This window comes from Limulus polyphemus, unplaced genomic scaffold (assembly GCF_000517525.1).
Source record: "Limulus polyphemus unplaced genomic scaffold, Limulus_polyphemus-2.1.2 Scaffold3378, whole genome shotgun sequence".
Taxonomy (NCBI): Eukaryota; Metazoa; Arthropoda; class Merostomata; order Xiphosura; family Limulidae; genus Limulus; species Limulus polyphemus.
Window position 1 is genome coordinate 47815 of NW_013668988.1, and position 25880 is coordinate 73694.

Genomic DNA, 25880 nt, shown 5'->3' on the forward strand with positions numbered 1-25880 from the left:
TATATGTTTGCTTGTGACTTTTGTAGTGAAAGTATAATTTGTAGTTTCACATTCTGCATTTTTAAACATAATTTTTACTTCAACAAATATTTCTAGTTTAATATTCTTTGAATTGTTAAAATACATGAACCACAGTTTAATATAAGTTCTTTTATAATGTGAGCACTTTAAAAAAAAACTTTTTGTCAATGTGCAGAATATATATGTTGATATCTGGCCAAGAGTTTGTTGTTGTTTTTATCCATCATACTTTTTTAAAGTTTCCTGTGGGATTCTGATCCATTTTATGTAACAGTTTTTTAGGGTAAATTAGGGTCTTTTTTTTTCTGTTGCATCATACAATGCTTAGTTTCTGTATGTTGGTTAGATTGAGGTGAGGAAATGACACACACCCAATTAATATCTTAGAACTTTTGTTATCTACCTCACAAGCATATTCATTGGATTACAGTATTTATATTGGATTCAAAGGTTTATCTGTAGTTGAGAGTGTACAAAACTGGAATATTTCTTTTCCTTTTTCTCCATTTCTGTTTCTTTTGCCACTTGAACGCTTCTTATAAATATTGGTTTGGAAATTTAGAAGGGACTGTCTATATACCAACAGTAAATATATAGTAGACATTTATGTTGTGTTATTAATAGTAATTTTCTTACACTTATTGATAATCCCAATTACAACATTAGGGTGTACAAACAGCAAGAAAATGTGGAAATATCTGAATAGAATATCAATAGTAAAATAAAAACAGCAAAAATGGAATGTGGATAAAAAATATTAAAAGAAGGTTCATTGTTTTGTTGATGCCAGATTTATACTTTTTCCTGGTGATGAAATCTTGAGCTTTTTTTTTTTTTGTACTATTTTAACTGTTTGGATTTTACTAAACAGCAAGAATTGTGTTTTTAGCCTTTTGGTTTTCCACAGAATGGACATTATTTTTGCTAGTTATGAATAATCTAAAGGTTTAGATTATTTTAAGTATTAATGTTCAGAAACTGTTGGGAATTATTTCAAGTCTTGTAATTGAAATTAATATCTACTGTTTTAGACTTCATCACATTCCTTAGTTTTATGGAAATTTTGAGCATTTAACAAAATTTAACTTTGAATTGGCAGTTTAGAGATTGAGAAGGAAAACTGTATTTTTACACTAACTTGCTGAAAAACAGCTACCTTTACATGTCCTCAGTGATTTATGCATCCTGTAAAAAGTTAGTAAGTTTACAATATTTTCTTTCAATCATGATGTGCCAAAAACCAGAACTTAATTTTCTCTGAATTTTATGTAAAACAAAAAATAAAATAAAAATTATATACTAATCAATTATACCTGATCCTTCACTTTGTATTGTGAATGATACATAATTAATGACACACAATAATCTGATAATTCCCAAAGTTATCTGGAATAGAAATTCCCATTTTAACCAGTTTTTATTCAGTACTATTCCAAATGTCTTAATAGTTCTGAAAATCTTTAACATATGAAAATAGTAATCAATCTAATGTTTACTTAAAATTTTGAGAGTTCATATTATAAAGTAGGTAGTATGCAAATTGTACAGGCTGAGAACACAATATTAGTATTAATTTTGATATGAAGGAATCCATTAGAGTAAGGAAAAATTTCTATGAATAATGATGTTGCAATTATAAATTTGTGATGCACATTAGTATTTCAAAAATGGAAAGTACTTGTACTCAAACCTAATTTGTTATATCTCTGATGAGGAAATGTCATCAAAATTTTTAAATATGTAACCATCTTGTCATTCCCTCCCTGTTGCACAGCGGTATGTCTGCGGACTTACAACACTAGGATCAGGGTTTCGATACCCATGGTGGGCAGAGCACATATTTCCCATTGTGTAGCTTTGTGTTTAATTACAAACAAACCATCTAGTCACAAGGCATTGAAACAATTAAGATTATAATTTTTATGCATTAAATAGTATGATAGCATGGTAAATAATTTTGACATAAAAGGGGAGAAGAATGGTTTCAGGGCATGTTTTTAATAAGATCTTGCAAAACTCAAAAGATTAAATCTAGGATTTACTTTTGTAATGTAGATTGTCAAGCAGGAATGGAAATGTAAAATCACATCATCAAAACACTAGTTATTGTATGAAATGTACCTGGTCCAGCTAATTCATCAACATAATTATTCTGTGAAAAGTGGTGTATTGTACTTGGTCCAGCTAATTCATCATCATAATTATTCTGTGAAAAGTGGTGTATTGTACTTGGTCCAGCTAATTCATCATCATAATTATTCTGTGAAAAGTGGTGTATTGTACTTGGTCCAGCTAATTCATCATCATAATTATTCTGTGAAAAGTGGTGTATTGTACTTGGTCCAGCTAATTCATCATCATAATTATTCTGTGAAAAGTGGTGTATTGAACTTTTAGTTTAGTATAATGTATTTTTCACAGTTTTAGAACATTTCTAGTTACGTTGCAGATATCTTCAGTTTACGATATACTTTTATATCGTCAGAGTTCAAAATCTGCAAAACTTTTAATTCCACATGACATATTACATGCAAGATACAAAAGATAGGAAAAAACAATCATTAATCAAGTTGAGTTCAAATCTTTCTTATCAGATAAATGTTTTGCATGTGAGTGTATTAAATTATATTTTTGGTCTTTTGAACTTGTACAACGTATGTATGTGAAAAATTTTCTGTTTCAAATCTTTAATCTTCTTCCCAGTTCTACTCCTTAACATTATACAAGCTTGTAAAGACTTTGAAATTAGAATGTAATTTTATAAGACATGGTGTTGACATTTACTATTCATACGGTGAGTATTAACACATCTAGCATAAGCTGTAACAACATAGATTACTGGTTTCACACTAAAAACAAGTTATGTACATTTTTTATTGAAAACTACGTTTGTACAAATACACAAAGTTTTGTAACATAATGCATTCCTTCAAACATTTAAACAGATCCAAGTGTTGGTTTATGTTTAATATGTATGTTGAAAACTGGCAGCTTTCAAGTTCCATCTTAAGAATCATAAAAATAATAAAAAGGTTAAGAAAACTTTAAAATTTCCAACATGGGGATTCAACACATTCCTAACTGTATTAGACTAAGTCCTTTCTCCAACAAACAAAATAGAAAGCAAAAAAAGAAAAAAATTTGGGTCCAACATTTAATAAAAACCATAGTATTCAAATATATTTAAGTATCAACAGCTTTTTTTTTTCTTCCAGAAACTAAGTCTTGTGTAGAACAACTTTAAACTTTTGATATCAGAATGTTTTGAAAAGTACTTGTTTTAAAACTTTCACACAAAGAATTACCTGCACATAATTTTGAACTTATGGGCTATAGTGAGCAGTCACCCACTATAAACTCTCGGGCTACTCTTGTCTAACCAAATGATAGGATTTTACTATCACTTACATTACATCAATGCTCCTAAAATTGTGTAGCATTTTTTTGCAGCAATGGGATACAAACCATAAACTCATTCATAAAGATTCACAGTTTTGGCATGCAGACCACACCCAGTATAATTAAGTACAATGCAATTTAAAGTTCCTTTTCTTAAATTTAATTATGAGCCTTTTTTTTTGTGGCGGAATACATAAATGTGCATTTAATACTTAAGTTGTTTTTTTAATTGGGTTATAGCAGGAAAACTAATTTAATATGATTTTCCATCAATCTATTTGAAAACAAGTATAAATACATTTCTAATTCCAGGATATTTATATTCATATTGTACCAATAAACAGGAATATAAATAAAAATCCTCCAATTTTTTTCATGATAACCTTACAAATCGAGTAACTATGAACACTTATTACACCTAATAATGGCATTTAAAGCATATGTCAAGAAAGTTATTCTATAGTGATACTAAAACTTACACAAGATTAAACCAAATACATAAGAAAATCAGACAACTTTTCTATATAAATTGAGAAATTTTAAGATGTAATATTTAATAGAAAGTGTCCTGAAGATTATTTTACAATATAAAAAGTATTTGATAGCAAGTACAAAAGGCAAGTCCCGTGTAGAAAGAATCATACACTATTTCACCCTATGTGAACTAAGAATTCGTAATGCTATTAGTAATTACATTATTATTAAACATAAATGCTATTTCTTTAAGTTAATTACATGTACGAGATTCAAGATTTATGTTCTATGAAGTTAAGCAGCAAATGAAAGTAAAAATTTATTAGTAACCCCTTTCAACTTGCATAAATTTACAGTTGAACAAAACACTGATCAAAAACAATTTTCAATTCAGTTGGCAGTTGAATTTTGTTCATTTTAGTGAACTTCTAAATTGAATTACAATTTATGATTTCAAAAATAACACCATGTAAGAATACCTTGTGTCAAATAGTTTGTTCCACTAAAATAAAAGATGTTTTATTAGACATTTATCATATTTCAGGGCTTAATGTGTTATAATTTACATATTGATAGGGGGAACTACAAAGGTTCTAATTACAGTACAAAACCTGTAGGTAAATATGCACACAGCAAAGTAGTTTTAAATACACTGAAGTTTTTCTGACAGCTAATAAATCGGCAAGAGTTAGGCACTAACAGCCATTTTTATATAACTTATGATAACGTAAATCATCTAATACTTTTGCTTTTCAGTAGCTTCTTTGAAACAATTTAAGTAGGGTACAATGTATGCTTGTTAACAATTATAATTGTAAATACTTACAATTTAATCAAATAGGTTGCAAGGTCTTTCAAACTAATATATACACTGATATATTGAAAAGTACAAAATTAAGTTATGTCACTAAATATTTTTAACTGCTGTCAGTGAGAGAGAAAATATCTGAATTTAAAAAAAATTAGATGTACATAAATACTAGAAACTTACAGTGTAGGATGAACAACACAACATATAATAATGTAAGTGATATTAAAATATTTTTATATATGCAGAAGGCCTAAGTCACCATGTAATTTCAATTCTCTTGAATACTTTCAAAGAAAATTGAGCTTTGTGAATAAGTTTTTAGGTGGAGGCCCATACGTGGTTCCTTTCAACATATATATTGATAAAGATAAAAACAAAAATGCTATATTCTGCCATTTTCCAAACTGCAGACTATTAATTTCAAGGAGCTATGAATTAATTGGAATCTCCTGAAGTATAAATAAGTTCACTTGCTATAATTTCATTGATAGGTGTTGATCTTCCATTCTGAAAAAAAGAAAATACAATATTATAAATAATAATATATTTTGTATTTCAAAAGTATTATTATCTTGAGAATCGTTATCCAAAGCTAATGGTAATATGGCCTATTTGTTTCTCACAATTTACATTTAGTACTAAATTATTACAGCTTATTTACTGTATCTTAAGTATAACGATTGTTGACCCACAACATAAATAAAGCTCCCTTAAACTTAACAGAATGTTAAAGTTATTTTTTTTCATTGTACATTTTAAAATAAATAAATTGCAGGGAATAATTTTCCCCATGAAATACTGAACTGGATATTAAAACACAGCAAGTCTGTTAAAACATAGATAAGCTTCCTCCACTGGCAGTTTGGAAACTTGATCTATAAGGAAGGTCAACAAGAAAGATTTTCACACCTAGCTAACATCAGAAAGGTTTGTAAAGATAGCTTGTGATTGGACAAATGTAAAGAACATTCTATAACTACCTATCCATTGCTGGCTTTTCAAATCTTCATGCCACAGTTGTATACAGTGCCATCTGTTTAAAGAAACGGCATATTAAACATTTCTGCCACTGTACATAATGTGTGATACTGTCTTTTTCGAAATAAAACATTCATACTGCCATGGACATGAGCAGCCATACTGCTTATAAAAAAAACAAAAGCTATTAAAGTTGCTGACCATCATATTAAAATTTATGAGATGTCATCGCCAATATAATTGAATACTTTCTTTTTTTTTGGCCAACCAACTTTAAAAGGAAGTTTAAAACATTTAGATGTTACAAGCTAAAAAGTGCACAACATAAAATAAACATCTAATAAGAATGAACTATTTCGTGAAGTTTGATTGGTTGTCGACCTCTCTTACTAACTCCCATAATATCACATTATTGTAGTTAGTACTATGTTTGGTACAAAAGATCAGTTTTATTCAAGGTTCTTTTTATAAATAATGAAAAATTAAGTTACCAGAAAACAATAAATATATTTTAACAAAATAGAATTTAACTTTCTACACATTTTGACAACTGCCTGTTGCAAAAACTTGTTGTTTGGTTAGGTTAGCTGTCCTGAGATTTTAGTCATTAAATTTTCAAAATTAAGAAAACAAAAATAAATTGTTTATACTTCATATGAATAGGGAGATACATAACCCAGAAAATAGTATTCACTTCACAATTTTTTCCAACCGAGAATAACAATATAAAACAACAGAAAATGTAAAAGTAAACAGTAGACTACTGACTTTAATATGCAATGCAGTCTACCACTACCATCATCTTCAGGAAAATTGGTAAAATATTAAACCCAATATTTGATTTTTCTTCCCAAGTCATATATAAAAAATTCTAGATGGGCAACCTTACCTCAATGCTAGCATCCAGTGGTGCTGATAAACCATTGCTCACTGAACCACTGTCAGAATCACAGCTTGTTTGGGATTCTGTGGCAATTTTTAGTGCTGTACTACTAATATCATTATTTCCAATAAAATTCTTGGTGTCTTCATCATCCCCATTTCCGTAATGTTTAAAAGAACCTGAATTGAATCTACCCCCTTCTCCACGAATTCTGTTCATTGCATGTCTGTGTCTTGACTCGTGAAGGTATTTCTAAATAAACAAACTAAAAAGTTAACAAAAATATATTTCACTCATGTATATATATATAACAATTTTAGTAATTTTACTAATTTCTAATATAAAATCAAAGACTATTTTTTATGCTCAAACACTATTTCTAATTTATGTCAATATGAGGAAGTTTTCATAATAAGCGATAACCAATGGTAACTTCTTGAAATTATTATTTTCTAATTATTTAACACAATTGAAAAAGAACTTGGAAGTAAATTTTTTTAAGGTATTCCACTTACTCGTCTTTCTTTGGGGATTCGTCCTTCAGCCTCTAATTTGGCACGAGCTTGCCTTCTTTTCAATATTCGGTGATACTGTTTGGCATTCACATATAACGGCTCCTCTTCCAACAGTTCAGCACCAGGAAGTGGTAACCGTTGCACTGCTTGTAACCCTCCTGTTCCTGGTACCACCTAATAGAGAATACTACTATGATACCATAATTCCAAACCTTTGTTACATATACAGGGGGTCCTTGTTATACAATGGAGTTAGGGACCAGAAAATTGCAACTTATAACGAAACGATGTCTAACGGGTAATTTTTCCCCATAAGAATAATGAGAAATGGGGGGATAGGGACAGTAAGTGCGTAAACAATGCCTATGCAATCAAAGGCAGAGCAATTTCTCCTATAAGAAACAATGAAATATGATATTGAATAGAGACCATAACTTAAGAAAATGTTGTTTTATACCTAACAACCAAAATACGTACTGCACATGTACAGTAGCTGTACTATACAACAGATATTTATAACTAATTCTGAGTTCAAGGACCTTTAAACAGCATTTAATTTTACCAAATACTTCATTGAAAACCATTTCTATGAGCATTTTGAAGCAGCCCTGTACACTTTAAAACATTTTCCCTTTTTAATAGAAAACATATTTATGACATTTTTAAGCAATTGCTCAAACATAAAACCATTTTTAGTGTAAAACATCACAGAATATTAAACAGCATTTTAAAAAGATTTTACCATAAACTTTAATTTTTATGTTCTTATCTTGGGGAGTGTATGCATTGTGCTTGATTGAAGATGGTGTTGGGACAGAATGAGAACAGAGATTCAGCTGTAAGGTCATCAACATCACTGACATCCGCCGTCTTTATCTCTATAGAAGAAGTAAGCTCAGGATTTTCCTTCACTTTAGTGCCAGTAGGGCCTGCTTTGGATTCCTTGGGTGTTTTTCTACTTGCATGTTATTAGTCAATGTTCTTTAGTGCATTATTTAATTAAATAAAAATTATTTAGTGCATCACTACCATTACTATAAAAAAATCAAGAAATATGATTTTTTGTATGTGAAATTTCGTGAAGATATACACACTATATTGAAAGTAGAAGTATTAAATCTACAAAGAGGTCACATGGTTGGTCAAATTGACCAAGCCCATGTTGAGAGAGTTAAGCTGAACTGAATCAAAAACTATGAACGACGTATGTGCAGGGAAATTTTACATTGTGTTCCTCAAAAAGTCAGTGACGTAAGTGCAAAACAACATATATCTCAATGCCATATAACATGGACCCCCTGTATAACTAAACAAATATTGAGAAGGTTGTGAAAGATCTCCTGATGTACAAGTTTCATCATTATCATATGACACTATTAATCTTCTAAAGGCATGCTAAGTATAAAACTGTGTTCCTAATTTACGGGTATTTGTACCACTTATACATTTTTAATTGTTTCAAAATATTACAGTGTGCTGCTTTTGGATCTGTTGTGGTATGTGACTTTTCCAGGTAGATTAGCATGCCTATATCTAGTGTGTCAATAAACCATGATTCAATAAAAGGTTTTTTTTTAATGTAAATTCACCTCACAAAAACTATCATTAATGAACAGTGCAACAAATTTGTACACAACCATACAAAACTAGTATACATTACCAAACAATACTTATCATATAGATAACTATTTAACTGTCACACTAAGCTGTCACTATAGTCATGCTATGAATAATAAGATGCTTGGTTTCAAACTAAATGTAGGAAATGCCTTCTTCAACAACAGAAAATGTTCAAATAACTAATCTAATTCATGACTAAAGAACTGCATACACTAACTTTAGAAGGAATTTGGCTTCCAGCAAATCTTAACTTTTAAAAGTCAAATTTGTAAACTGTGTGTTCTATATGCCATACTATAATTTTGTGTAATTGTTTGGGCACAGATATTTATTAAAAATTAAACTAAAATGCAGCAAACTAAAAAAACTTTTTTCATAATATCTCTTCCCACCAGTTAAATTGCTTATTAAATTACCTTACTTTTTCATATTACATTGTACTTCCTCCACAGTGAATGCTACCATCTAATACAGGTAATGAAAGAAAACATCAATTTCTTATATAAAATTTAAACCTTAAACTCAATAGTTATAAGTATCAATGGTACTTCAAGGCAATACAATATTTTGCACAGTGAAAGGAGCAGTACAAAATAAAGAAACAAGTTACAACTTGAAAGTACTCTATAGATATGACAACTGAAATAATAAACTATCATTAATTGTCAAGCAAAGCACATATTATATGGACAACAAAGTGGTTCTAAAAAAAAACAATGTTCCTCAGAAATCAGATGGGATTAATTCTGTATGCTGTGCAATCAAGATTGGGTAAAAATTTGCTACTATCTTCATTAATCATAGATAACACTCATTTCACATTGTTTACACATAATGGTGTACACTGAAAATATAGGAAAAGTACTGAAATCATACTTTGATTAAACCCCACACAAGAACAGAAAAAAACGTTAAGACAATAGGAGCTATACTTTTTGTTTTGCCAAAGTAGATATGACCAGAATACCCTGGTCAATTTTTTGTTAATTAAAAATGAATTTCAAATTTGATTTTTTTTTTCAGAAAAGTTCTTTGAGTTTACTTCTATCATTAATCTAAATTATTTTACTAATGCTGTATGCAAAATATAATAATGCACCATACTGATCTATTTTAGTTTTGGGAACATACAAAAATCTGGAATTACTTTTACTGAACCATGATTTAACTCCTGTAAATGTAAATTATTCATTAGCCATTCTGAGAAAATACCAGAATAACGTTCAAAACAAAGAATACAAATTAAAAAATACCTTAATATTTGTACTGTGTATAACGATTCTTAACTTAACAATGGAACACTAACCATCACAATGTTTCCAGATTGTAAGCTTCCAGTAGATGGGATGGAAATTGCCTGTGTGCTTACGCCTGCTGTGCTGGTTGTTGTTTGTTGCTGGACAACTTGAGGTGGTGGTGGGGCAACAGAGGCAGCCGGTATCTGAAGAATTCCTAACAAGTATTGTTTCAGATTAATTCATCATTTGATTTTAAGTCAGTTTTTGGAAAACTCTATATTAAGTGCAAACTTCCACAAATTAAACTTTTGATTCTCAATGAACTTGTTTCCCTAAGACAAGTAGTTTTGAGAATATAATAATTTTAAATGTTGATTTTTTTTTTTTTTTAGAATCACCCTGTACATTCATTTACTGCACAAAATCAAAATATAAGTTAATAATTCTGACCCTCACAAAAAAAAACCCAATATGAAAGAAAACTTGTTTCTGGGTATCAATATCATTCTACACAGAACATGTTTACAAGATTGGCTCCACTTCATTGACAATAACCTCATAGTCTGAGCCCAAACATGCATGCACGCAGGTGCACACGCACACAAATAGAAAACTTAGAACTAAAAAAAAGCATCTTAAAATGTAAATAGTAGTGTAGGTTTTCAGTTTGCTACCAATTTAGAAAAACAAAACAATGATCCAATATTCTAAATTCTATATTTTTTTTCAAATGTTAAGATATCTATCTATCCACTGTACATTTAGAACTATGCAATAAACAATGTGAGAATATATGAATAACACTTTGCCTCTTTAAAATGTGAAATAATGGTAAGGTTTTATTTTACAGACTTAAATTTTAACTAAGGAGATCCTTCCAATTCTGGGCCTGATAAAATCTAATTGTGGGCCCGCAGTTGGAAAGCCCTGACATAACCAAAGATAATATAATTTATCTTATTGGCAGGATTACTGGGGGTGGGGCAAAGGAGAGCAGTTGCACACACACGCTGTGGGATATAATATACACGCATTTACGATAATTAAGGCAGATTATTTTTTTTTGCTTCCCACATTTTGGTCCCAAGACCCACCCATGATTTATATTATACACTTTTTCACTATAAAAATTCCAGTCCTAAAAAGTTACTTTTAGTATTAAAGGCCAAATTTCTGTAATTCATAACAAAAAATTTGTTTGAGAAACATTTAACTTATGTTAAAAATATTCAAAGTTTTTATAAAAAGCTACATGTATAATGACTGAGAAAAGTGACTTCAATAGTAATATCATCTTCCCGAAATGGAAAAATTTATTACAACTGTTTTAAAAAAAAATCAAGCTTGAAAACCTGCTACTTTAAAACAAACCATAGATAAACATCACATATAAACATCTATGATTTTTATTGCATAACTACAACTAAGATTCAATGTGAAAATATTGTTAAAATAAAACATACCTCCTGGACTCTGCACAAAACTTGTTCCATCTACAGCCACTGGCTGATAAAACAAAGTTTGGCCATCAGCTGTCTGGATAATCTGCCCTTGTTGAGGCTGTTGGATAATGATCTAAAACACACATTTATTATACAGTGTAAATTCCTATTATTCAAAAAATTAAATTATCTTAATGCAAGCAATAAATATATAAAATTGGATAAGCTTTCAAGACAGTTATTTGGCTGAAATTTTATATTTAACATCTCATAATCTCTTTCTCTTTGTTCATTATAATTTTCAAAATGAATTATTCAGTTGCAGGCACATTAGTCATAAAATTGCTTATAGGATCCGTTGTTCTAAACTATTTATGCACGATGTTGCTTTACAGGTTCATGACTTTGTTAATTTCAGGACCCTTAGTAACATAAAAGTCACACTAAAAAACTGTTTACACAACCTTCAGTATTCATTAACAAGCAAACGTACCCATCCCCAGTGACAGGAAAAATTTAAGTTAATCTATCAATATAAATTATTTCATGAACTTTAAAAAAGTTAATTGTTTTGCACTCTTGGTTTCACTCAGAGCCAAAGCTTTGAGCTACTTATACCGCCCACTACGAAAAGTAATTGTTGGGCATTTAAGTCGTGCTAAAAGCCGCTCAACAATAGCATATGGTAAATTTACATTTGTATCCTTTAAGTTAGGTCACGTTTTGAAATGTGAATGATAGCGTAATTAATTCCTAACATTTTAGTGTAAAATATCCTGCTTTGCAAAATAAAATTTGGCATCAACATTATTCGTGCCTGTTCTCCCGTCATTTCAAAAGTGAATGTTGAGTTTTGTCTGCATGCACAGCTTTTCAAATGAGAGACAAACGGACACTCTGACAGGCATTGCAGTTCACAATATATATAATATTACTGCTGGGGTCCCATGCAGTTTAGACAGAAAATGGGTGATTTCACTCAATTTTCTTGATCAGTTCTTTATACTGAGTGTTGTACAAGATAAATTCATAAAATTACTCAATATGATACAATATGTGGATCACACTAATAGTAAACAGTGTTATTAATTTAGAGGTATATTAAGTTATCTTTTTTGCACTTTAACCCTCAAAGTGAAAAAAATAGAGTATAATATACCTCTAAATAAATAACACTATTAAAATAAGCATAAAAGCAAAATAATATTACGTCCCCACTTTTTTGCCCAATAAACACCAGACTTTAGAAGCATAATTTCAATACTTAAATACCACAGTAACTCCAAACTTGGAAAGTTACACTGAAGTATTGTTGATTAATCTACTTTGAAAATTTCCAAATTTTTTTTTTTATGTATGATTATCAATCAAAATCAACAACTATTAGAAATCCGGATCTGATTATCCAAATCACTATTGGGTTTTCCTTATTTGTTTCTATCTGCAGAAACTCAAAACTTAATACTCTCCAAACTGTTAGGAAAGAAACTGATATACAGGAAGTTTCTTTAGAGAACTTAAGTCTTAACATAGTAGATCTAGTAAAGAGCAACCACTTCAAAACTATGAGTTAGGCAAAAGCAATACAGTTATATTACTTAGCTTATGCATGTAATTCTTAATAAAATGAATCCAGGTGCTAATTCTTTTTCCAAAAGAACCTTCAATAGCTATTTAAAAAAGTTTGATAATCATCCCTACAAATAATATGTCTCCTGCAAACATTTAGTCTTCACTTTCTGGTCTCTAGATTTGATAATCACAACAAATATTGCTGTAAATAACAATTAACAACATGTATTCTAATAAACTTCCCATTCTTATAGAAGTTGGAAACAAATTTCCATTTCTATATACTGAATTACACCACATACTTACTTGTTGAGGTTGACTCTGCTGACCTTGAACTTGGCTAATTGGAATAACTTGAATCTAGGCAAAGAAAAATAAGGATAACCATGGCTTAAATGTATCACAAGATTAATAAAAATAAATAAATAAACTCAACACTGATATTATATATCAATTTCAAAAGATTATCGATTTAAACTTGTATACACTTTTATTCATCATCTCAATTTTAAGTCTGTCAAAAATTTATGGTTTTAAATACAAAATAGATTTGGGGCAGGTCTTTAGGCCAAAGTGGTGTATTACACAGAAGTCTCTTCTTTATGCTGAGGTTGTCAAAGAGATAGATTTTGACCAATAGACAAGTCAATTGCTTTGTATTGCTATTATGGTCAGAGAGTTACAGCTTATTTCACTCTCTAGTTTCCTTAATAATTTGATTGTAATTGATATCTCAAAATAAATTAATCTATAACAGTTCCTGGTGTTTACTCTTGGCCTGGCATGGCCTGATGGTTAGGACACTCAACTTTCAATCTGAAGGTCACAAGTTCAAATCCCCATTACCAAACACGCTCATCCTGCCTATATGGTTGCTAACTGGGCCAGTCACCTAGGGGTAAAAATGTTTGGCTTAAAAAATACTGGCTGACCCGAAACTAGTTGGGACCAAGGTTATAAACGAAAAAACATTCCTGGTGTTTACTTTTTACTTTCATATGTACAGCAAGGTCCTTTATTTATGGGGATGAAGAAAAGTTCAGTTCATTCTTGATCTTGGATTTCAACTCAATTGGCTTTAATAAAAGTAAAAACACTGTGTGATCTGTCTTTTTTCTCACGATGTCTGTTTTTTAAATTTTAGAAAAAAACAAAACAAGGTTTTGCAAATTTCACAATTTATTTTTACTTCATTCCACCTTTTTGAATGCAAAGACTAATTTTCATATCAACTTGATTTTTTCAGACAAATTCTCTATACACAAATGACCTTATAATACCAAAATTTGTTATTTTTCTTTAACTGAACACCCAACATTTTGCTTTACAGCTTCTTTAGGAGTGTTCCATTAAAACACAAACTGTAGCTGATAATACAAAGCTTCAGATGGTTTATTTGCTTGCAAAAGTTGAGTGTCCATTTAAAAAAAAAAAAAATTGGTGTTATAAAGCATTTATTTCTAATATTAAAATATTAAATAGGTTACTAATCATTGAACTTTAGCTTCCTGTCCTTTATTAACATCTGACTTTCAACTATTGTCCAAATTACTGTTGCACAGTGGTATGTTATGCTCCTTTGTAATAGATGTATATAATTGCACTTAATATTTTTGTACTCATGTTACACATTTCACCTATAGGTGTTGTAATTCATGTAATGTTTTGGTTGATGTAAACATTGACTTTATAATATTTAAATTTGTAGCATTAGGCTGTATATACAAGTAACAGTGAAAAAAAAAAAGAGAATTAAAAAAAGTGAAATTTCAAAGTGTATACATACATAATTAGGATCAAATAAAAATCTTTTACTTGTGAATAAGTTACAATGTTCTTACTCAAGTTATGATACAAAAAAATACATGCATTTATATTAAAGTTGTAACACCAATATTAAACTGATATTTAACATTAAGAGAACAACAATCAAAATTAGAAGAGGTGACTTTAAAGTTACAAAAGAATTAGGTGAGCATAGTGGAAAACTAAAGCCACTACTTTTATCAAAAACTCAGAGGCAATGGAAGGACTATTAAACATTAAAAAAATATATGAAGACAAAAATCTTGCTTAATACTGTTTGAAGAAGTGATAAACTAGATAAAGTGTTCTACTGAAATAATGAATGTCAGGCATAGTTACCCTACAGAATATTGCATAAATACTCAAACTGCCTCAGTGTTCCACATCAGTTATGATTCTGTTTGGTTTTGAGGAATACAGTTAGACCCTGCTTTAAGCTGATTTATTAAAGAGCTCGTCTCCTTGAGAGATTATTCTTTTTCATGAGAGAGTAAAAAATTATAAAAAATCCATAACTATCTGAACACTACTATTTCATACTAATGGTAGTAGTGCAGTAAATATTTATTTAATAAAATAATGCAGAAAAGAACATAGAATAATAACATGCAAAAAGCAAACAATGTCCCATAACTACCACAATTTTCCTGGCATTTCTAGCAATGCAATATGAACTGTTAAAACATCATCCATCTACACAATATCATTCCCATGGGGAAAAAAACATTCTCTTAGGAAGTGATCTACAAATGTCTACAGAAAACAATGTAATACATCATTTGACAGATGAAAACCTTACCTGTCTGTTGGTTCTAACTAATATAGTCATAAATGTAAAAGAAAACTAAATGCATTGAAAAATCATGAAAGAGAGGATGTGACAGGTGGGTGTGGCACGTGGGGTATGATTTTCTATTTGATGGCTGTGTAATCAAACGAGATTGAAGGCTACTAAAAATGCTTTTTTCCTGTGATGGTGATATTATGGTAAGTAATTTACATTAAGTTTTCCAGTACCAAATAAAGCATTTATACATCATTCACAGGTAAGAAACAATGTCTTCAGTTATATATCTTCATATATATAATGTTAAAATGACCCTGTTTAGAGCTGATTCGTTTAGAGCTCTGTTCTCAGGGACACTTCCTGAGTGCTAAACGGGGTATTACTGTATTTTGACATCACAATCTTTTAGTTGTTTTGCACATTATAAAAGCTCACTTATCTATTGGAAAGTCTTTTTAAAACAATATTTGATAACCCAAGATACAATTGTAAGCCAAGTTTAATATATAATATTGTATGTTTTTACATTAAAATTAATAAACATTTATTAATAAATTAAACCTGCTGTAGTTGTTGACCAGCTTGTCCTTGTATCTGGCTGGTTTGTTCTTGAGCAAGAGCTTGTACCATTATCTGTTGACCAGTGGAGATGAGTTGCACTGGTACCTGGTTTCCACCAGCCTGTGACACTTGGATCACCTGAAGATGACACAAGGGCACACAAATACACAGGGTGTTATTACATGAAATTTAAATGCACCAAAAATACACTTTCTTTTTAATGTAAAAATGCACAAACTGTAATTTTTATGGATTGTGTTTCTTAAAAGTCTAGAACAAGACCTAATTTCTCTATTTAATTATAAAGTTCACAAAGTATAAAGAGACAAAGTTTTACATATTAAAAATTCACAAGTCAAAATAAACTATTGATACAATCTCACAACAAGGTTCTACACCATGGAGTGATAAAAAAAAACATCCTAAGTGAATTTAGAAAGGTTTTTTTTTAATTAAAAAAAAAAGGTGACAGAAGGCCACTCAACTCATTAAGATCATCCTTCACCCACCAAAACATGCAGCCAGAATGTAAAATACTAGTTAAAGATAGAACTTGGAATCCATATATCCATCCAATAACCACAATTCCTAAATGTTACAGCCTACCAGATAATAGCAAAAAATGCTAAGGTTAGGGCTTATTCAACACTTGCACATGATGGGACAATCTATATGGCTCACTAGTAAGGTTTTCTAAACAGCATTAATTTTTAATGACAAAATGCATTTCTTTCAGAGCATGGCATGAAAATTACACTAATTTCTGTGCACACACACACACACACACAAAATAATAATAATAAATGCTTTATACACATGAAAGACATTTAATTAGGTATCTGGAGGAAGACAAAACATTTTCAAAATAAATTGAACCCGAATATACACAAACTGATATTACTACTTATTTAATAGCATTTGTTATACACTTGAAAAGAAGGCAACATACTATGAAGCTTTATCCACAGAAACAATGAGTAAAAACAAATGTCGGAGGGTGTGTATTATGAATAAATAGACTATCAGTTGCAGTATCAGCTATACTTCCAAGATGAGATTAAGAATATACAGTTTAGAAATACTGTGCACATACACACAAAGAGGCATTCAAACAAAAACCCAAGTTACAATGTTGAGCAGTTTCTCAACCTTTTGCACCAAAATGCCCAGTTAGTTATTTGGCACAACAGTAAAGGCCCACATATGCAGCTGACGACTCAACATTTTAAGGCACTTACAGTTGTCCTGGCCTGTGGCAGCCCATAAATGCATGTCTCATGGCCCACCATTTGAGAATCACTGGTCTAAAGCAGAAGTTCCCAAACTCTTTTAGTCTGAGGCTCCCTTGATGTGCACAAAAGAGTTTGAGGCCCCCAATCTATAACTTTAGCATTGAAAAACAGTGTCATAAGATCTCCTTTTCAACATACTGTATCATTTAATTAACTAAATATCATTTTTATTGGCTTATTGTTTATTTAGAATTAAAATTAATTCAGCATCTTTATTTTCGGCCCATTTTTGGGCAGCCCCCAGAGACGCCGCTGCTCCCAATTTGGGAAACACTAGTCAAGAGAATAAAATTCCTAGCCCTGATGAGATTTTTCCTAAAACTTTTAAGAAGTTGTAACAAAGTGGTCAGTAGGGTCAGTTATTTCTTTAGAAATTTATTGAAAAATGAGAAATTCAAAGGAAATGCAAGACAATTTTAAAATACACAAATAAAACTTATTAAACTTTTATTTGTGTATTTCAAAGTTCCATTTAATTCCCATTGAATCTGCGTATGAAGTCAATTTAACCTTCTTAAGGATGAAATTCTCAATAAGTGGAAGATTAGTAATGTAATTTCTACCTTTAAAAAAGAAAAGAAAAAGAAAGGGTTGATAGGGAGGATTGCAAATATTATTGGTTTATTAGCATGACCCTTTTTTGTTAGTAAGGTGTTTAAATTTGCTGATAAAAGTATTGTAAAAAGGAATTTGACAAATGTAGTACTTAAGTAACGATTTTTACCATGGTTTTAGGAAAGGGTTTCTAATTTAATGACAGGACTTCCAACTTTTTTGGATGGAGGTTAGTTGCTGTTGTGTACCCGACTTTCATAAAAACTGTTATAACAGGTACCCCATAAAAGATTAATAATTAAGTTAGATGGATATAGAATTCGTGGAAAATTAAAAATTGGATGGAATATTCAATGATAGAAAGTAAAAACTGATGATAAATGGCCATTATTTTCAATTAGAAGAATAAGACTAGTAGGATCCCTAAGAAATCTGTTTTTAGAACTTTTTTTATTCATCATGTTTTAGTGGTTACTATTATTGGGTAAGTTATTTTGGAATATTCTGTAAAAAAAGAAGACAGGAAAGTCCAATCCACTTATTTGCTAACTTCTCTCATACATTTGGTAATCCTCACATCTCTATTACTTCACTGAAAATAGAAACTCAAAATTTACAACAAAGAACCAACTAACTGGTTGGCTCAGTAATCAACCAACAATCTTGGTAAGCTTTGATGAAAAGAGCAAATTAGAGTTCTTGGTTGTAGGAATTTTGAATTTAATCACAAAAAGGTTATTGTAGCCTTATCCTTGTACAATATTCAGACTATTGTGAGCAGTTCTGATCCAATTCTTACACAATGAAAACATATTAGAAAGAGTGCAGAAACAAGCTACTAAACTAATTCCTAGTCCAAATCATTTAACTCATTCACAACGACTAGGACGTATACTTCTCAGTGCACTGGAGAAATATAGTCCCTGCTGCAGTGAAGGGGTTAGCTTAAATTTTGAACTTGTTTTCTCTGGAACACAGGAGAATTAATGGACTTAATTCAGGTATTTAAAAATGTCAGAGGTCTGGAGAGCCTTCTCATGGGTAGAGCTAGGCAATATAATTGATTACTTGTGAGTAGTGATTTGTAAACTTATCAATTCATCAAAATTATGATTAATGGATTGATGTCACAAAATAATCAACCAATTATAAATTAAGATTTCTGATTATCTATTTTTTCAATTATTCCAACTATCTATATAATTGAAATATTGCCATTATGTTTATTGTTAAATGTGGGGGTATGCCTAATGATTTGAATGTCTTGGGTTTGATTATCATTGCCAGTAAATTTGCTTGTTGTACCTTTGTTATTCTATAGTACTAAGGATATTTTCCACTGTCACTAATTTTGAACTGGTGACTGGAGGGAAGGCAATTGGCTGGTACCACCCACTGCCAACTCTCTGGCTACTAAAATGTTATTATATTGTGTATATTTACTGCTTTTTTACATTGTGTTGTTTCTAATTTATAACTGCATAACTATACTCTTTAATGTTGTATAAGTAGGCACAGATCTTGGGAGGGATCCAGATCCCAATCCATTTTTTCCAGAAATTAATAATTGTTTTCTTTAATGTTGTATAAGCATGCTTGGATTTATGAGAGGGGGTCCAGGGGTCAACCTCCACACCTTTTTTTCAGAAATTAATAAGTTTACTATTTAATTTTGTATAAGTAGGTGTAGATCAAGGGAGATAAGAGTCCAAAGCCCCTCCATTTTTTCAGAAATAAAAACAAACAGACATCCTTACACTACCATATATTTCAGGTTTTCTGAAATCAACACAGCTAAAGTCTACAAAAATGTAAGTGCTATGACTGTGGAAGAAATGGCTTAAAAAAATTAACTGAAAACAGTACTCCTGTTAATGCTAAAATGTGAATTTAGGTGTAGACTATACTTTTTTTTATAAATATAATTGCAACTATTTAATTTCAATTATAAAATTTGAAATGTTTATCTTTAACCATTTCATTCTCTTATCAATGACATTACTAGAAATACAGATATAAGCTTTGAAATCACTAACCCAACTGAGCTACTTATAATGCCTTTTGTAGCCTTTCTAATTAGCTTTATTACTAAAACTTACTAGTAGTATGAAGGTATAAGGAAACAATGAAACTAACATAGATTTATCAGTAGCGGTTGGAACCCCCCTCCCAAAAACATCCTTGATTGCCCCTGTTTTGAATGACAGTTTTTCAAAGTATGAATCTAACAATTTTAACATGATTTTTAAAAAATGCATGAACCTAGAAATCTTGGAAATTTCTATACATTTATTTTTATGTTCATTGAATATCATATACTCATTTTTGTACATGTTTTGAAAAATAATTTTATTTTGAACAATAGTTCAATAGTTTTAATACAGTTGGAATGTTTGTAAACACAAGTTTTTTTTACTATAATCACCAAGTTAGTTAAGTTAAATTTACTATTTAGCAAATATGGTAAGCAAGTGCAAAATATTCTGATGGTTCAAATTTGTATTGAATATTATTCTTATGTTTATCCTTTTCAACAATATACATAAATAAATTGTCTAACTGGCGACTTTAATTATTTGCAATTTCAATCGTGACACGTCTTAAATAAAAACATTTCTACTTTCATCAGTGAAAGTGAAACATGTTTTCATTATTTAATTATAAATGTATTTGTTTTACAGACGATCAGTGTGGGATAACTGCTTATTTGAAAAAAAACAAAACAATGACAACTAAGTGGTAGTGTTTAGTCAACAACAGAGATTCATTTGCCAAGTAGGAAATGGAAAATGTCCATAAAACCTGTAGCAATATTGGTTTTCAAAAAAACAAAAAAAAATATGTTTTTTACAATATGCAAAAATTTTGACTTCAGAAGATGTCTATCATAGGAAATCAAGGGTTATTCAAAAACTACATTAAAAAAACACCAAAACAATGTGAAGAAAAATAGAAAGATTAATACCATGTTAGAATAGTGCAGTTTCTGAAAATATTATGAAGCTCGCAACCACCCTGGTTTTTCTTTTTTGCTTATACTGATTGTAGAGGGACGTGTTGCACTATTTGATTAATGAGGTTGTCATTTAATCAATTAACAAATATCATTAATCCACAGCTCTACCTATGGGTGAAAAGATTTGGAATACAAAGTTGAATATTAAAATTAATAGATTTTCATGCTTGGGAGCCTAAATGCAGACTTTTGTTTTGCAAAAAATAATTTTTAACATGGACAAAGCAGAACAATTTAGTTCTACATGGCTATCCTTGCTGAACAACCTTTGAGAAAAGTAAAAATTGAAAACCAACCTTTTATTTTTCAGGAAAGCAATTATTACCACCTTAAAACATTGTAAAGTGTCAAACTCCACTACTGCTGACAGCAACTCATTATATAATCCAATCATCCTGTTAGAAATAGCACCTCCTATGGTTGGCTCTCTGACCATTTTGTATAGAATACCATCCAGAATCTCTTTAAGATATTTCTTTCTCTCCCTATTTGATTTTATACAATTCTTATCAATGTGGCTAAAATTAAATTGTCCCATAATTATAGCATCAGTATTCTAAATATAACAACCATGATTTCATTATACAGGGTGTCCAAAAAGACTTGAACCATAGGCACTTCAACAAGTTTTACAGAATGTGTTCCAAATGCTGTCCTTGTAATCCAAAACAAGTTTGGATTAACAGCAGGATTAACTCGAACTTCTCATGCTTTGAAAGTGCCATAATCAGTCACATATCTGAAATTAAGAATGTCTGGAACCATAGTTCTGAAATTAAGAAAAACTACAAATCAACTGTGGTTCCAGATGTTTTGTACACTCCATACAATATCTCCTTGACCTCATTTGCCTGATCGGGTAGACTATAACATATGCTAATTAAGAACTTTCTACATTTGTATGCCCTGACTGTAACCAATACAGATTTAACTTTTCAACATTCTCAATAGGCTTCAATTGATCTCTTCTGGAAAAATTCACTCCAACACCTTTTACAAAGTATGTCACTATTAACTCAATTATAACCTCAAATTTTAGAATAATTCCTAGTATTATAATGTTTTCAAAATATAACCAAGTTTTAATAATTTCCAACATCAATAGTTGTGAAGTTTGTGAAATGTAACAATTATTCATTAAAATACTGTTTTTATTCATCTATTCACCAGTGCTTAAATTGGTAAGTGGTTAGTGTTGAAAAAGTTAACAAATGGATGAAATGTTATAATTTTCAGGGTCATCATGAAGCCTTATTTATAATGGTAATTTTTTTAAAAACTTGATTTAATACATTAATCTAATATGCTCTGATCAAAAGAGTTAAACCAACAAAGCATTATAGCTAAATAAATTACAACATACTTGTGGTTGTGTATTAATTTGAACAGATCCTGGAGCCTGAAGATTCTGCATCACTGCCACCTGTTGTCCAGATGTTCTCCCATTTTCAGACACCTCTACAGGCTGTGCAGCTGCAGACACTTGGAATTGATCCATGTGCATAAGTGTCTATCTCTAACTATGGTGCACTTGTTCGATTTGCAAAAACTTAGAAAAAAAATCATATTCTCCAATTGAACACATTAATATTATTTTCCAACTTAATTTACAAATTTAAACTGAAAAAAATAAGAAATGTGGTACATCATCTAACCTCAGACATTATATTTTTGTTTCTGCACATAATTACTTTGTCCAGAGACCAACTACCTAATCCTTTCATCTTAAAAAAATACATAAAATTATATGCTTTTCTTAAAATAAAATTCGAGCTTACAAATTATATAAGATGAGAAAAACCAAGTATGAAAAATATAAAAGAAATTATGTGAAGAAAGAATAAGGCTTTTTTTACTTTCTAGTTGTTTCTCTGCAAGCCTTTTATGTGTAATGCAACATATTTTATACACATTACTAATAGTACAACATTAGATTTTATAATAAATGATAGTAAATTTCTTAAAATTCAGATCCCATAAAACTATTTCATAGGTGAAATACATATTTAATTAAGTATCTGCTACTTGGTTTAATGTTCTACTAAGTGGAAAGTTTAAATCCAATTCTTGAGCAATTACTAAGTAATGAAACACACATGTAGCTCTACTTATATCTAGAATACAAGTTATATATTAAATGGTTTCATGTACCAATATTATGTTACATTTATAAATGTATAACATGTTCAGTAAAAATAATTGTATAATAACCAGTTTAAAATGCTATTTCAACATATCACCTCTCATTTCAAACCAGTACTGTCACGTTAACTGCATGATCTGTTACCAAATACAGCTTTACTAATTATTACTTGTAGAAGAAAGTTATTTAAATCAGATTATTTACAACTAAAAGAAAAATATATAATTGTAGGGCTAAAATGAGTCTATGGTGATCTAGATGATGCATAAATTACACTGACAAACAAGAACAAATCCCTGTAAATAACAGGAGATTGAAGTTCTATAGATTATTTATGCAACTTATTTCATGTGGCACAGGCCTAACAGTAACACTAACATCATATCAGAGTAGTATTTAGATATGTTGGTATTTAATTTTAGGCACATTACCTAACTTTCAGTTTCAATTTATTCAAATTTTTGTATAATGAATACTAATTTGGCCAGTAGTAATACTAATTACTAATAGTAATAATAACAATATAAAAAAGTTAAATTGAACTGAAAAGTAGATAGTAATGACTACTTAAAAGTTTTAATCTTTAAAGTTAAACTTACAATATTAACACTAACTATTAATTTAATAGTAGACCTACCTATGATTACTAGCTACCATATACTATTATTATTAAGAACTTCCGAGTGATGAAATTGAAAGTAAAAATGCATATTAATAAAAGTAATATTACTACTAGTAAAAGTACTATGTTATGAAACAACGTAGCCTATGACTATAATAATAATTTAATATTATAAGGTTGTGTTTTATTCTAAAAAACTAAATTTTAAAAATATCAAGAATTTGTAATCATTACTTTTTGAAATCCCTCATACTGTACCAACAGAATATTACTGCTTTTTTCTCTTAATAATAATCATTCTAGTATACTAATAAACTAATGCTACTTCAAATTCAATGTAACTCAAAATCAAATCCTGGTGATAGCTGTGACTGAACTAACTCAGCACTCGATTCTTTGCTGCATGGTCTAGCACTATCTACTAACATGTTTCGCGAGGCTTTGTTTCACAGTCATAACTAGGCTTAGGGTTGACTGAAAACCAACTTCTGATTTTCACGTATTTGTTACATATCAAACTTGTGTTCTCATAATTGCACGAAGAAATCGTAGCACGTGGTTCCTAAACATGCTGTAAACGAAATCAAAGATAATTTGCTAACTTACATTGGATAGAATCACACTGGACTCTTCTTGATTGGCTATGAAAATCTTGGACCAATGGACAACGAATCTCCAGCCATAAAAACAACAATCTTCATCTTTATTGGTGCTGTTCCCTTTGTTAGTTGTTTTCCCTAATAAGCAAAGTCCTAAAACCCCTAGAATGCTTTTCCATGAAGTTATAACACAAGATAATTTCACACAAGAATCCTTTCATAATAAGAAAATTTTATGTGTTATTTTTTTTTGAAAAACTTTATTAAGCAATTTTTAATGATAATTTGTTGTATCAATAAATGGGCCACAATAGCCAAGTTTAGCAACGGAATTCTGGTTCTCCAATCTGCAAACGATAATAATTCACGTGATAAATACATCCTAGTATATATCATGTGTAATAATTATTTTGAGATTCTGGGTTTTATGCTTTCAAACAGTAATTATCGTGAGTGATTGGATCCCACATGTTCCATGGATATTAACAGATTTACATAACTATATCAGGATGTCATTAAAATAGCACAAAGTAAAAAACAAATAAACTATTTACATGGATGAGACAGGATTTAAAAATCGAATATCTGCAGCTGAATTTTACTTGGTAACGAATCTTATACTTTTGGCAGGAATATATGTTTGAATATTTGCTGTGATATTAAATAATTATATGAATTGTAAATTTTTCTTCTCTTAGCTGAAATTACACATTTTAGTGAAGAGATGGAAATTTCACAATTAATATATACAACTATTTAGTGTTACGGTAGATACTCTAACACGTGAATGACGTAGAGGCATAATCTATTCTGTGAAACAAAAAGGACTTTACTTCAAATTCTGAAATTATAGATATTGCTATGGACTTACTTAACGCCAAGTCATGTAAACATATCGTTGGACATCCATTGAAAACTATTGGAGGAAGACTAACGTGTCTTTTCGGAGGTTGTACACGGATTTGATAGATACCATGTAAAGTGTGGTAGGTCTGTAGTAGTTTGAGTAGTAAAATAGTGACTTAACAGTAAACATTGCAGTTTTAACCCTTTAGCTAGGTTGGTAGAATACTAGTTTGGCATATGATAACTGTCGGGGTCAACTATGGAGAAAGGAAGTATAAATATTGGGAAAAAATAAAACTATCACAAGTCAAAACATATTTAAGTGACTGTTGTTCTGCAAGACGTGAGCAGAAAAAATACGAATAAAAAAATTAAAGGTATTGAAGGATAATTTAAAATGTCTGAATAAACACTTTATTCTGTTTTATTTTGTGCGACATCAAGGGCAAACGCCTTACATCAAGCAGTAAATGCCGTTGCACATAAAAACTAAGTTAAGACTTTTAACCTAATTTCTTTGTAACATGATGTTTATTCTGACGAATGGCGTTCTGTCCGAAATGTCGGCTCGGCATGGCCGAGTGATTAGGACTCTCGACTCGTAATCTGAGGGTCGCAGGTTCGAATCCCCGTCACACCAAACATGCTCGCCCTTTCAGCCGTGAAGGCGTTATAATGTGACGGTCAATTCCACTATTCG

General features: G+C 30.3%; 1 protein-coding gene across 3 annotated transcripts; it reads right to left on the minus strand.

Moving 5' to 3' along the window:
* Positions 1-2875: 2875 nt before the first annotated feature.
* LOC106469257 (nuclear transcription factor Y subunit alpha-like) lies at positions 2876-24447 on the minus strand. 3 transcript variants are annotated; one of them, XM_013929735.2, is made up of 10 exons: positions 24342-24447; positions 22334-22519; positions 16108-16245; positions 13260-13313; positions 11403-11514; positions 10008-10153; positions 7082-7255; positions 6573-6818; positions 5686-5738; positions 2876-5212 (listed from the first exon to the last, which is right to left on the minus strand). In XM_013929735.2, the coding sequence occupies exons 2-9, from the start codon at positions 22472-22474 to the stop codon at positions 5712-5714; spliced, it is 1038 nt and encodes a 345-aa protein (XP_013785189.1). In that variant the 5' UTR covers positions 22475-22519; positions 24342-24447; the 3' UTR covers positions 2876-5212; positions 5686-5711. The 3 variants fall into 3 exon arrangements, with proteins under 3 accessions (XP_013785189.1, XP_022253432.1, XP_022253431.1); XM_022397724.1 differs by lacking the exon at positions 24342-24447 and adding an exon at positions 24162-24303; XM_022397723.1 differs by lacking the exon at positions 24342-24447 and adding an exon at positions 23970-24122.
* Positions 24448-25880: the final 1433 nt, after the last annotated feature.

Coding starts and splice junctions, on each gene's coding strand:
- LOC106469257 (XM_013929735.2), bottom strand. CDS start 22,474: ATGCACATGGATCAATTCCAAGTGTCTGCAGCTGCACAGCCTGTAGAG. Junction 6,819..7,081: donor GAATCCCCAAAGAAAGACGA/GTAAGTGGAATA, acceptor TTGTTTATTTAG/AAATACCTTCACGAGTCAAG. Junction 5,739..6,572: donor CACTGGATGCTAGCATTGAG/GTAAGGTTGCCC, acceptor TTCTTTAAACAG/ATGGCACTGTATACAACTGT.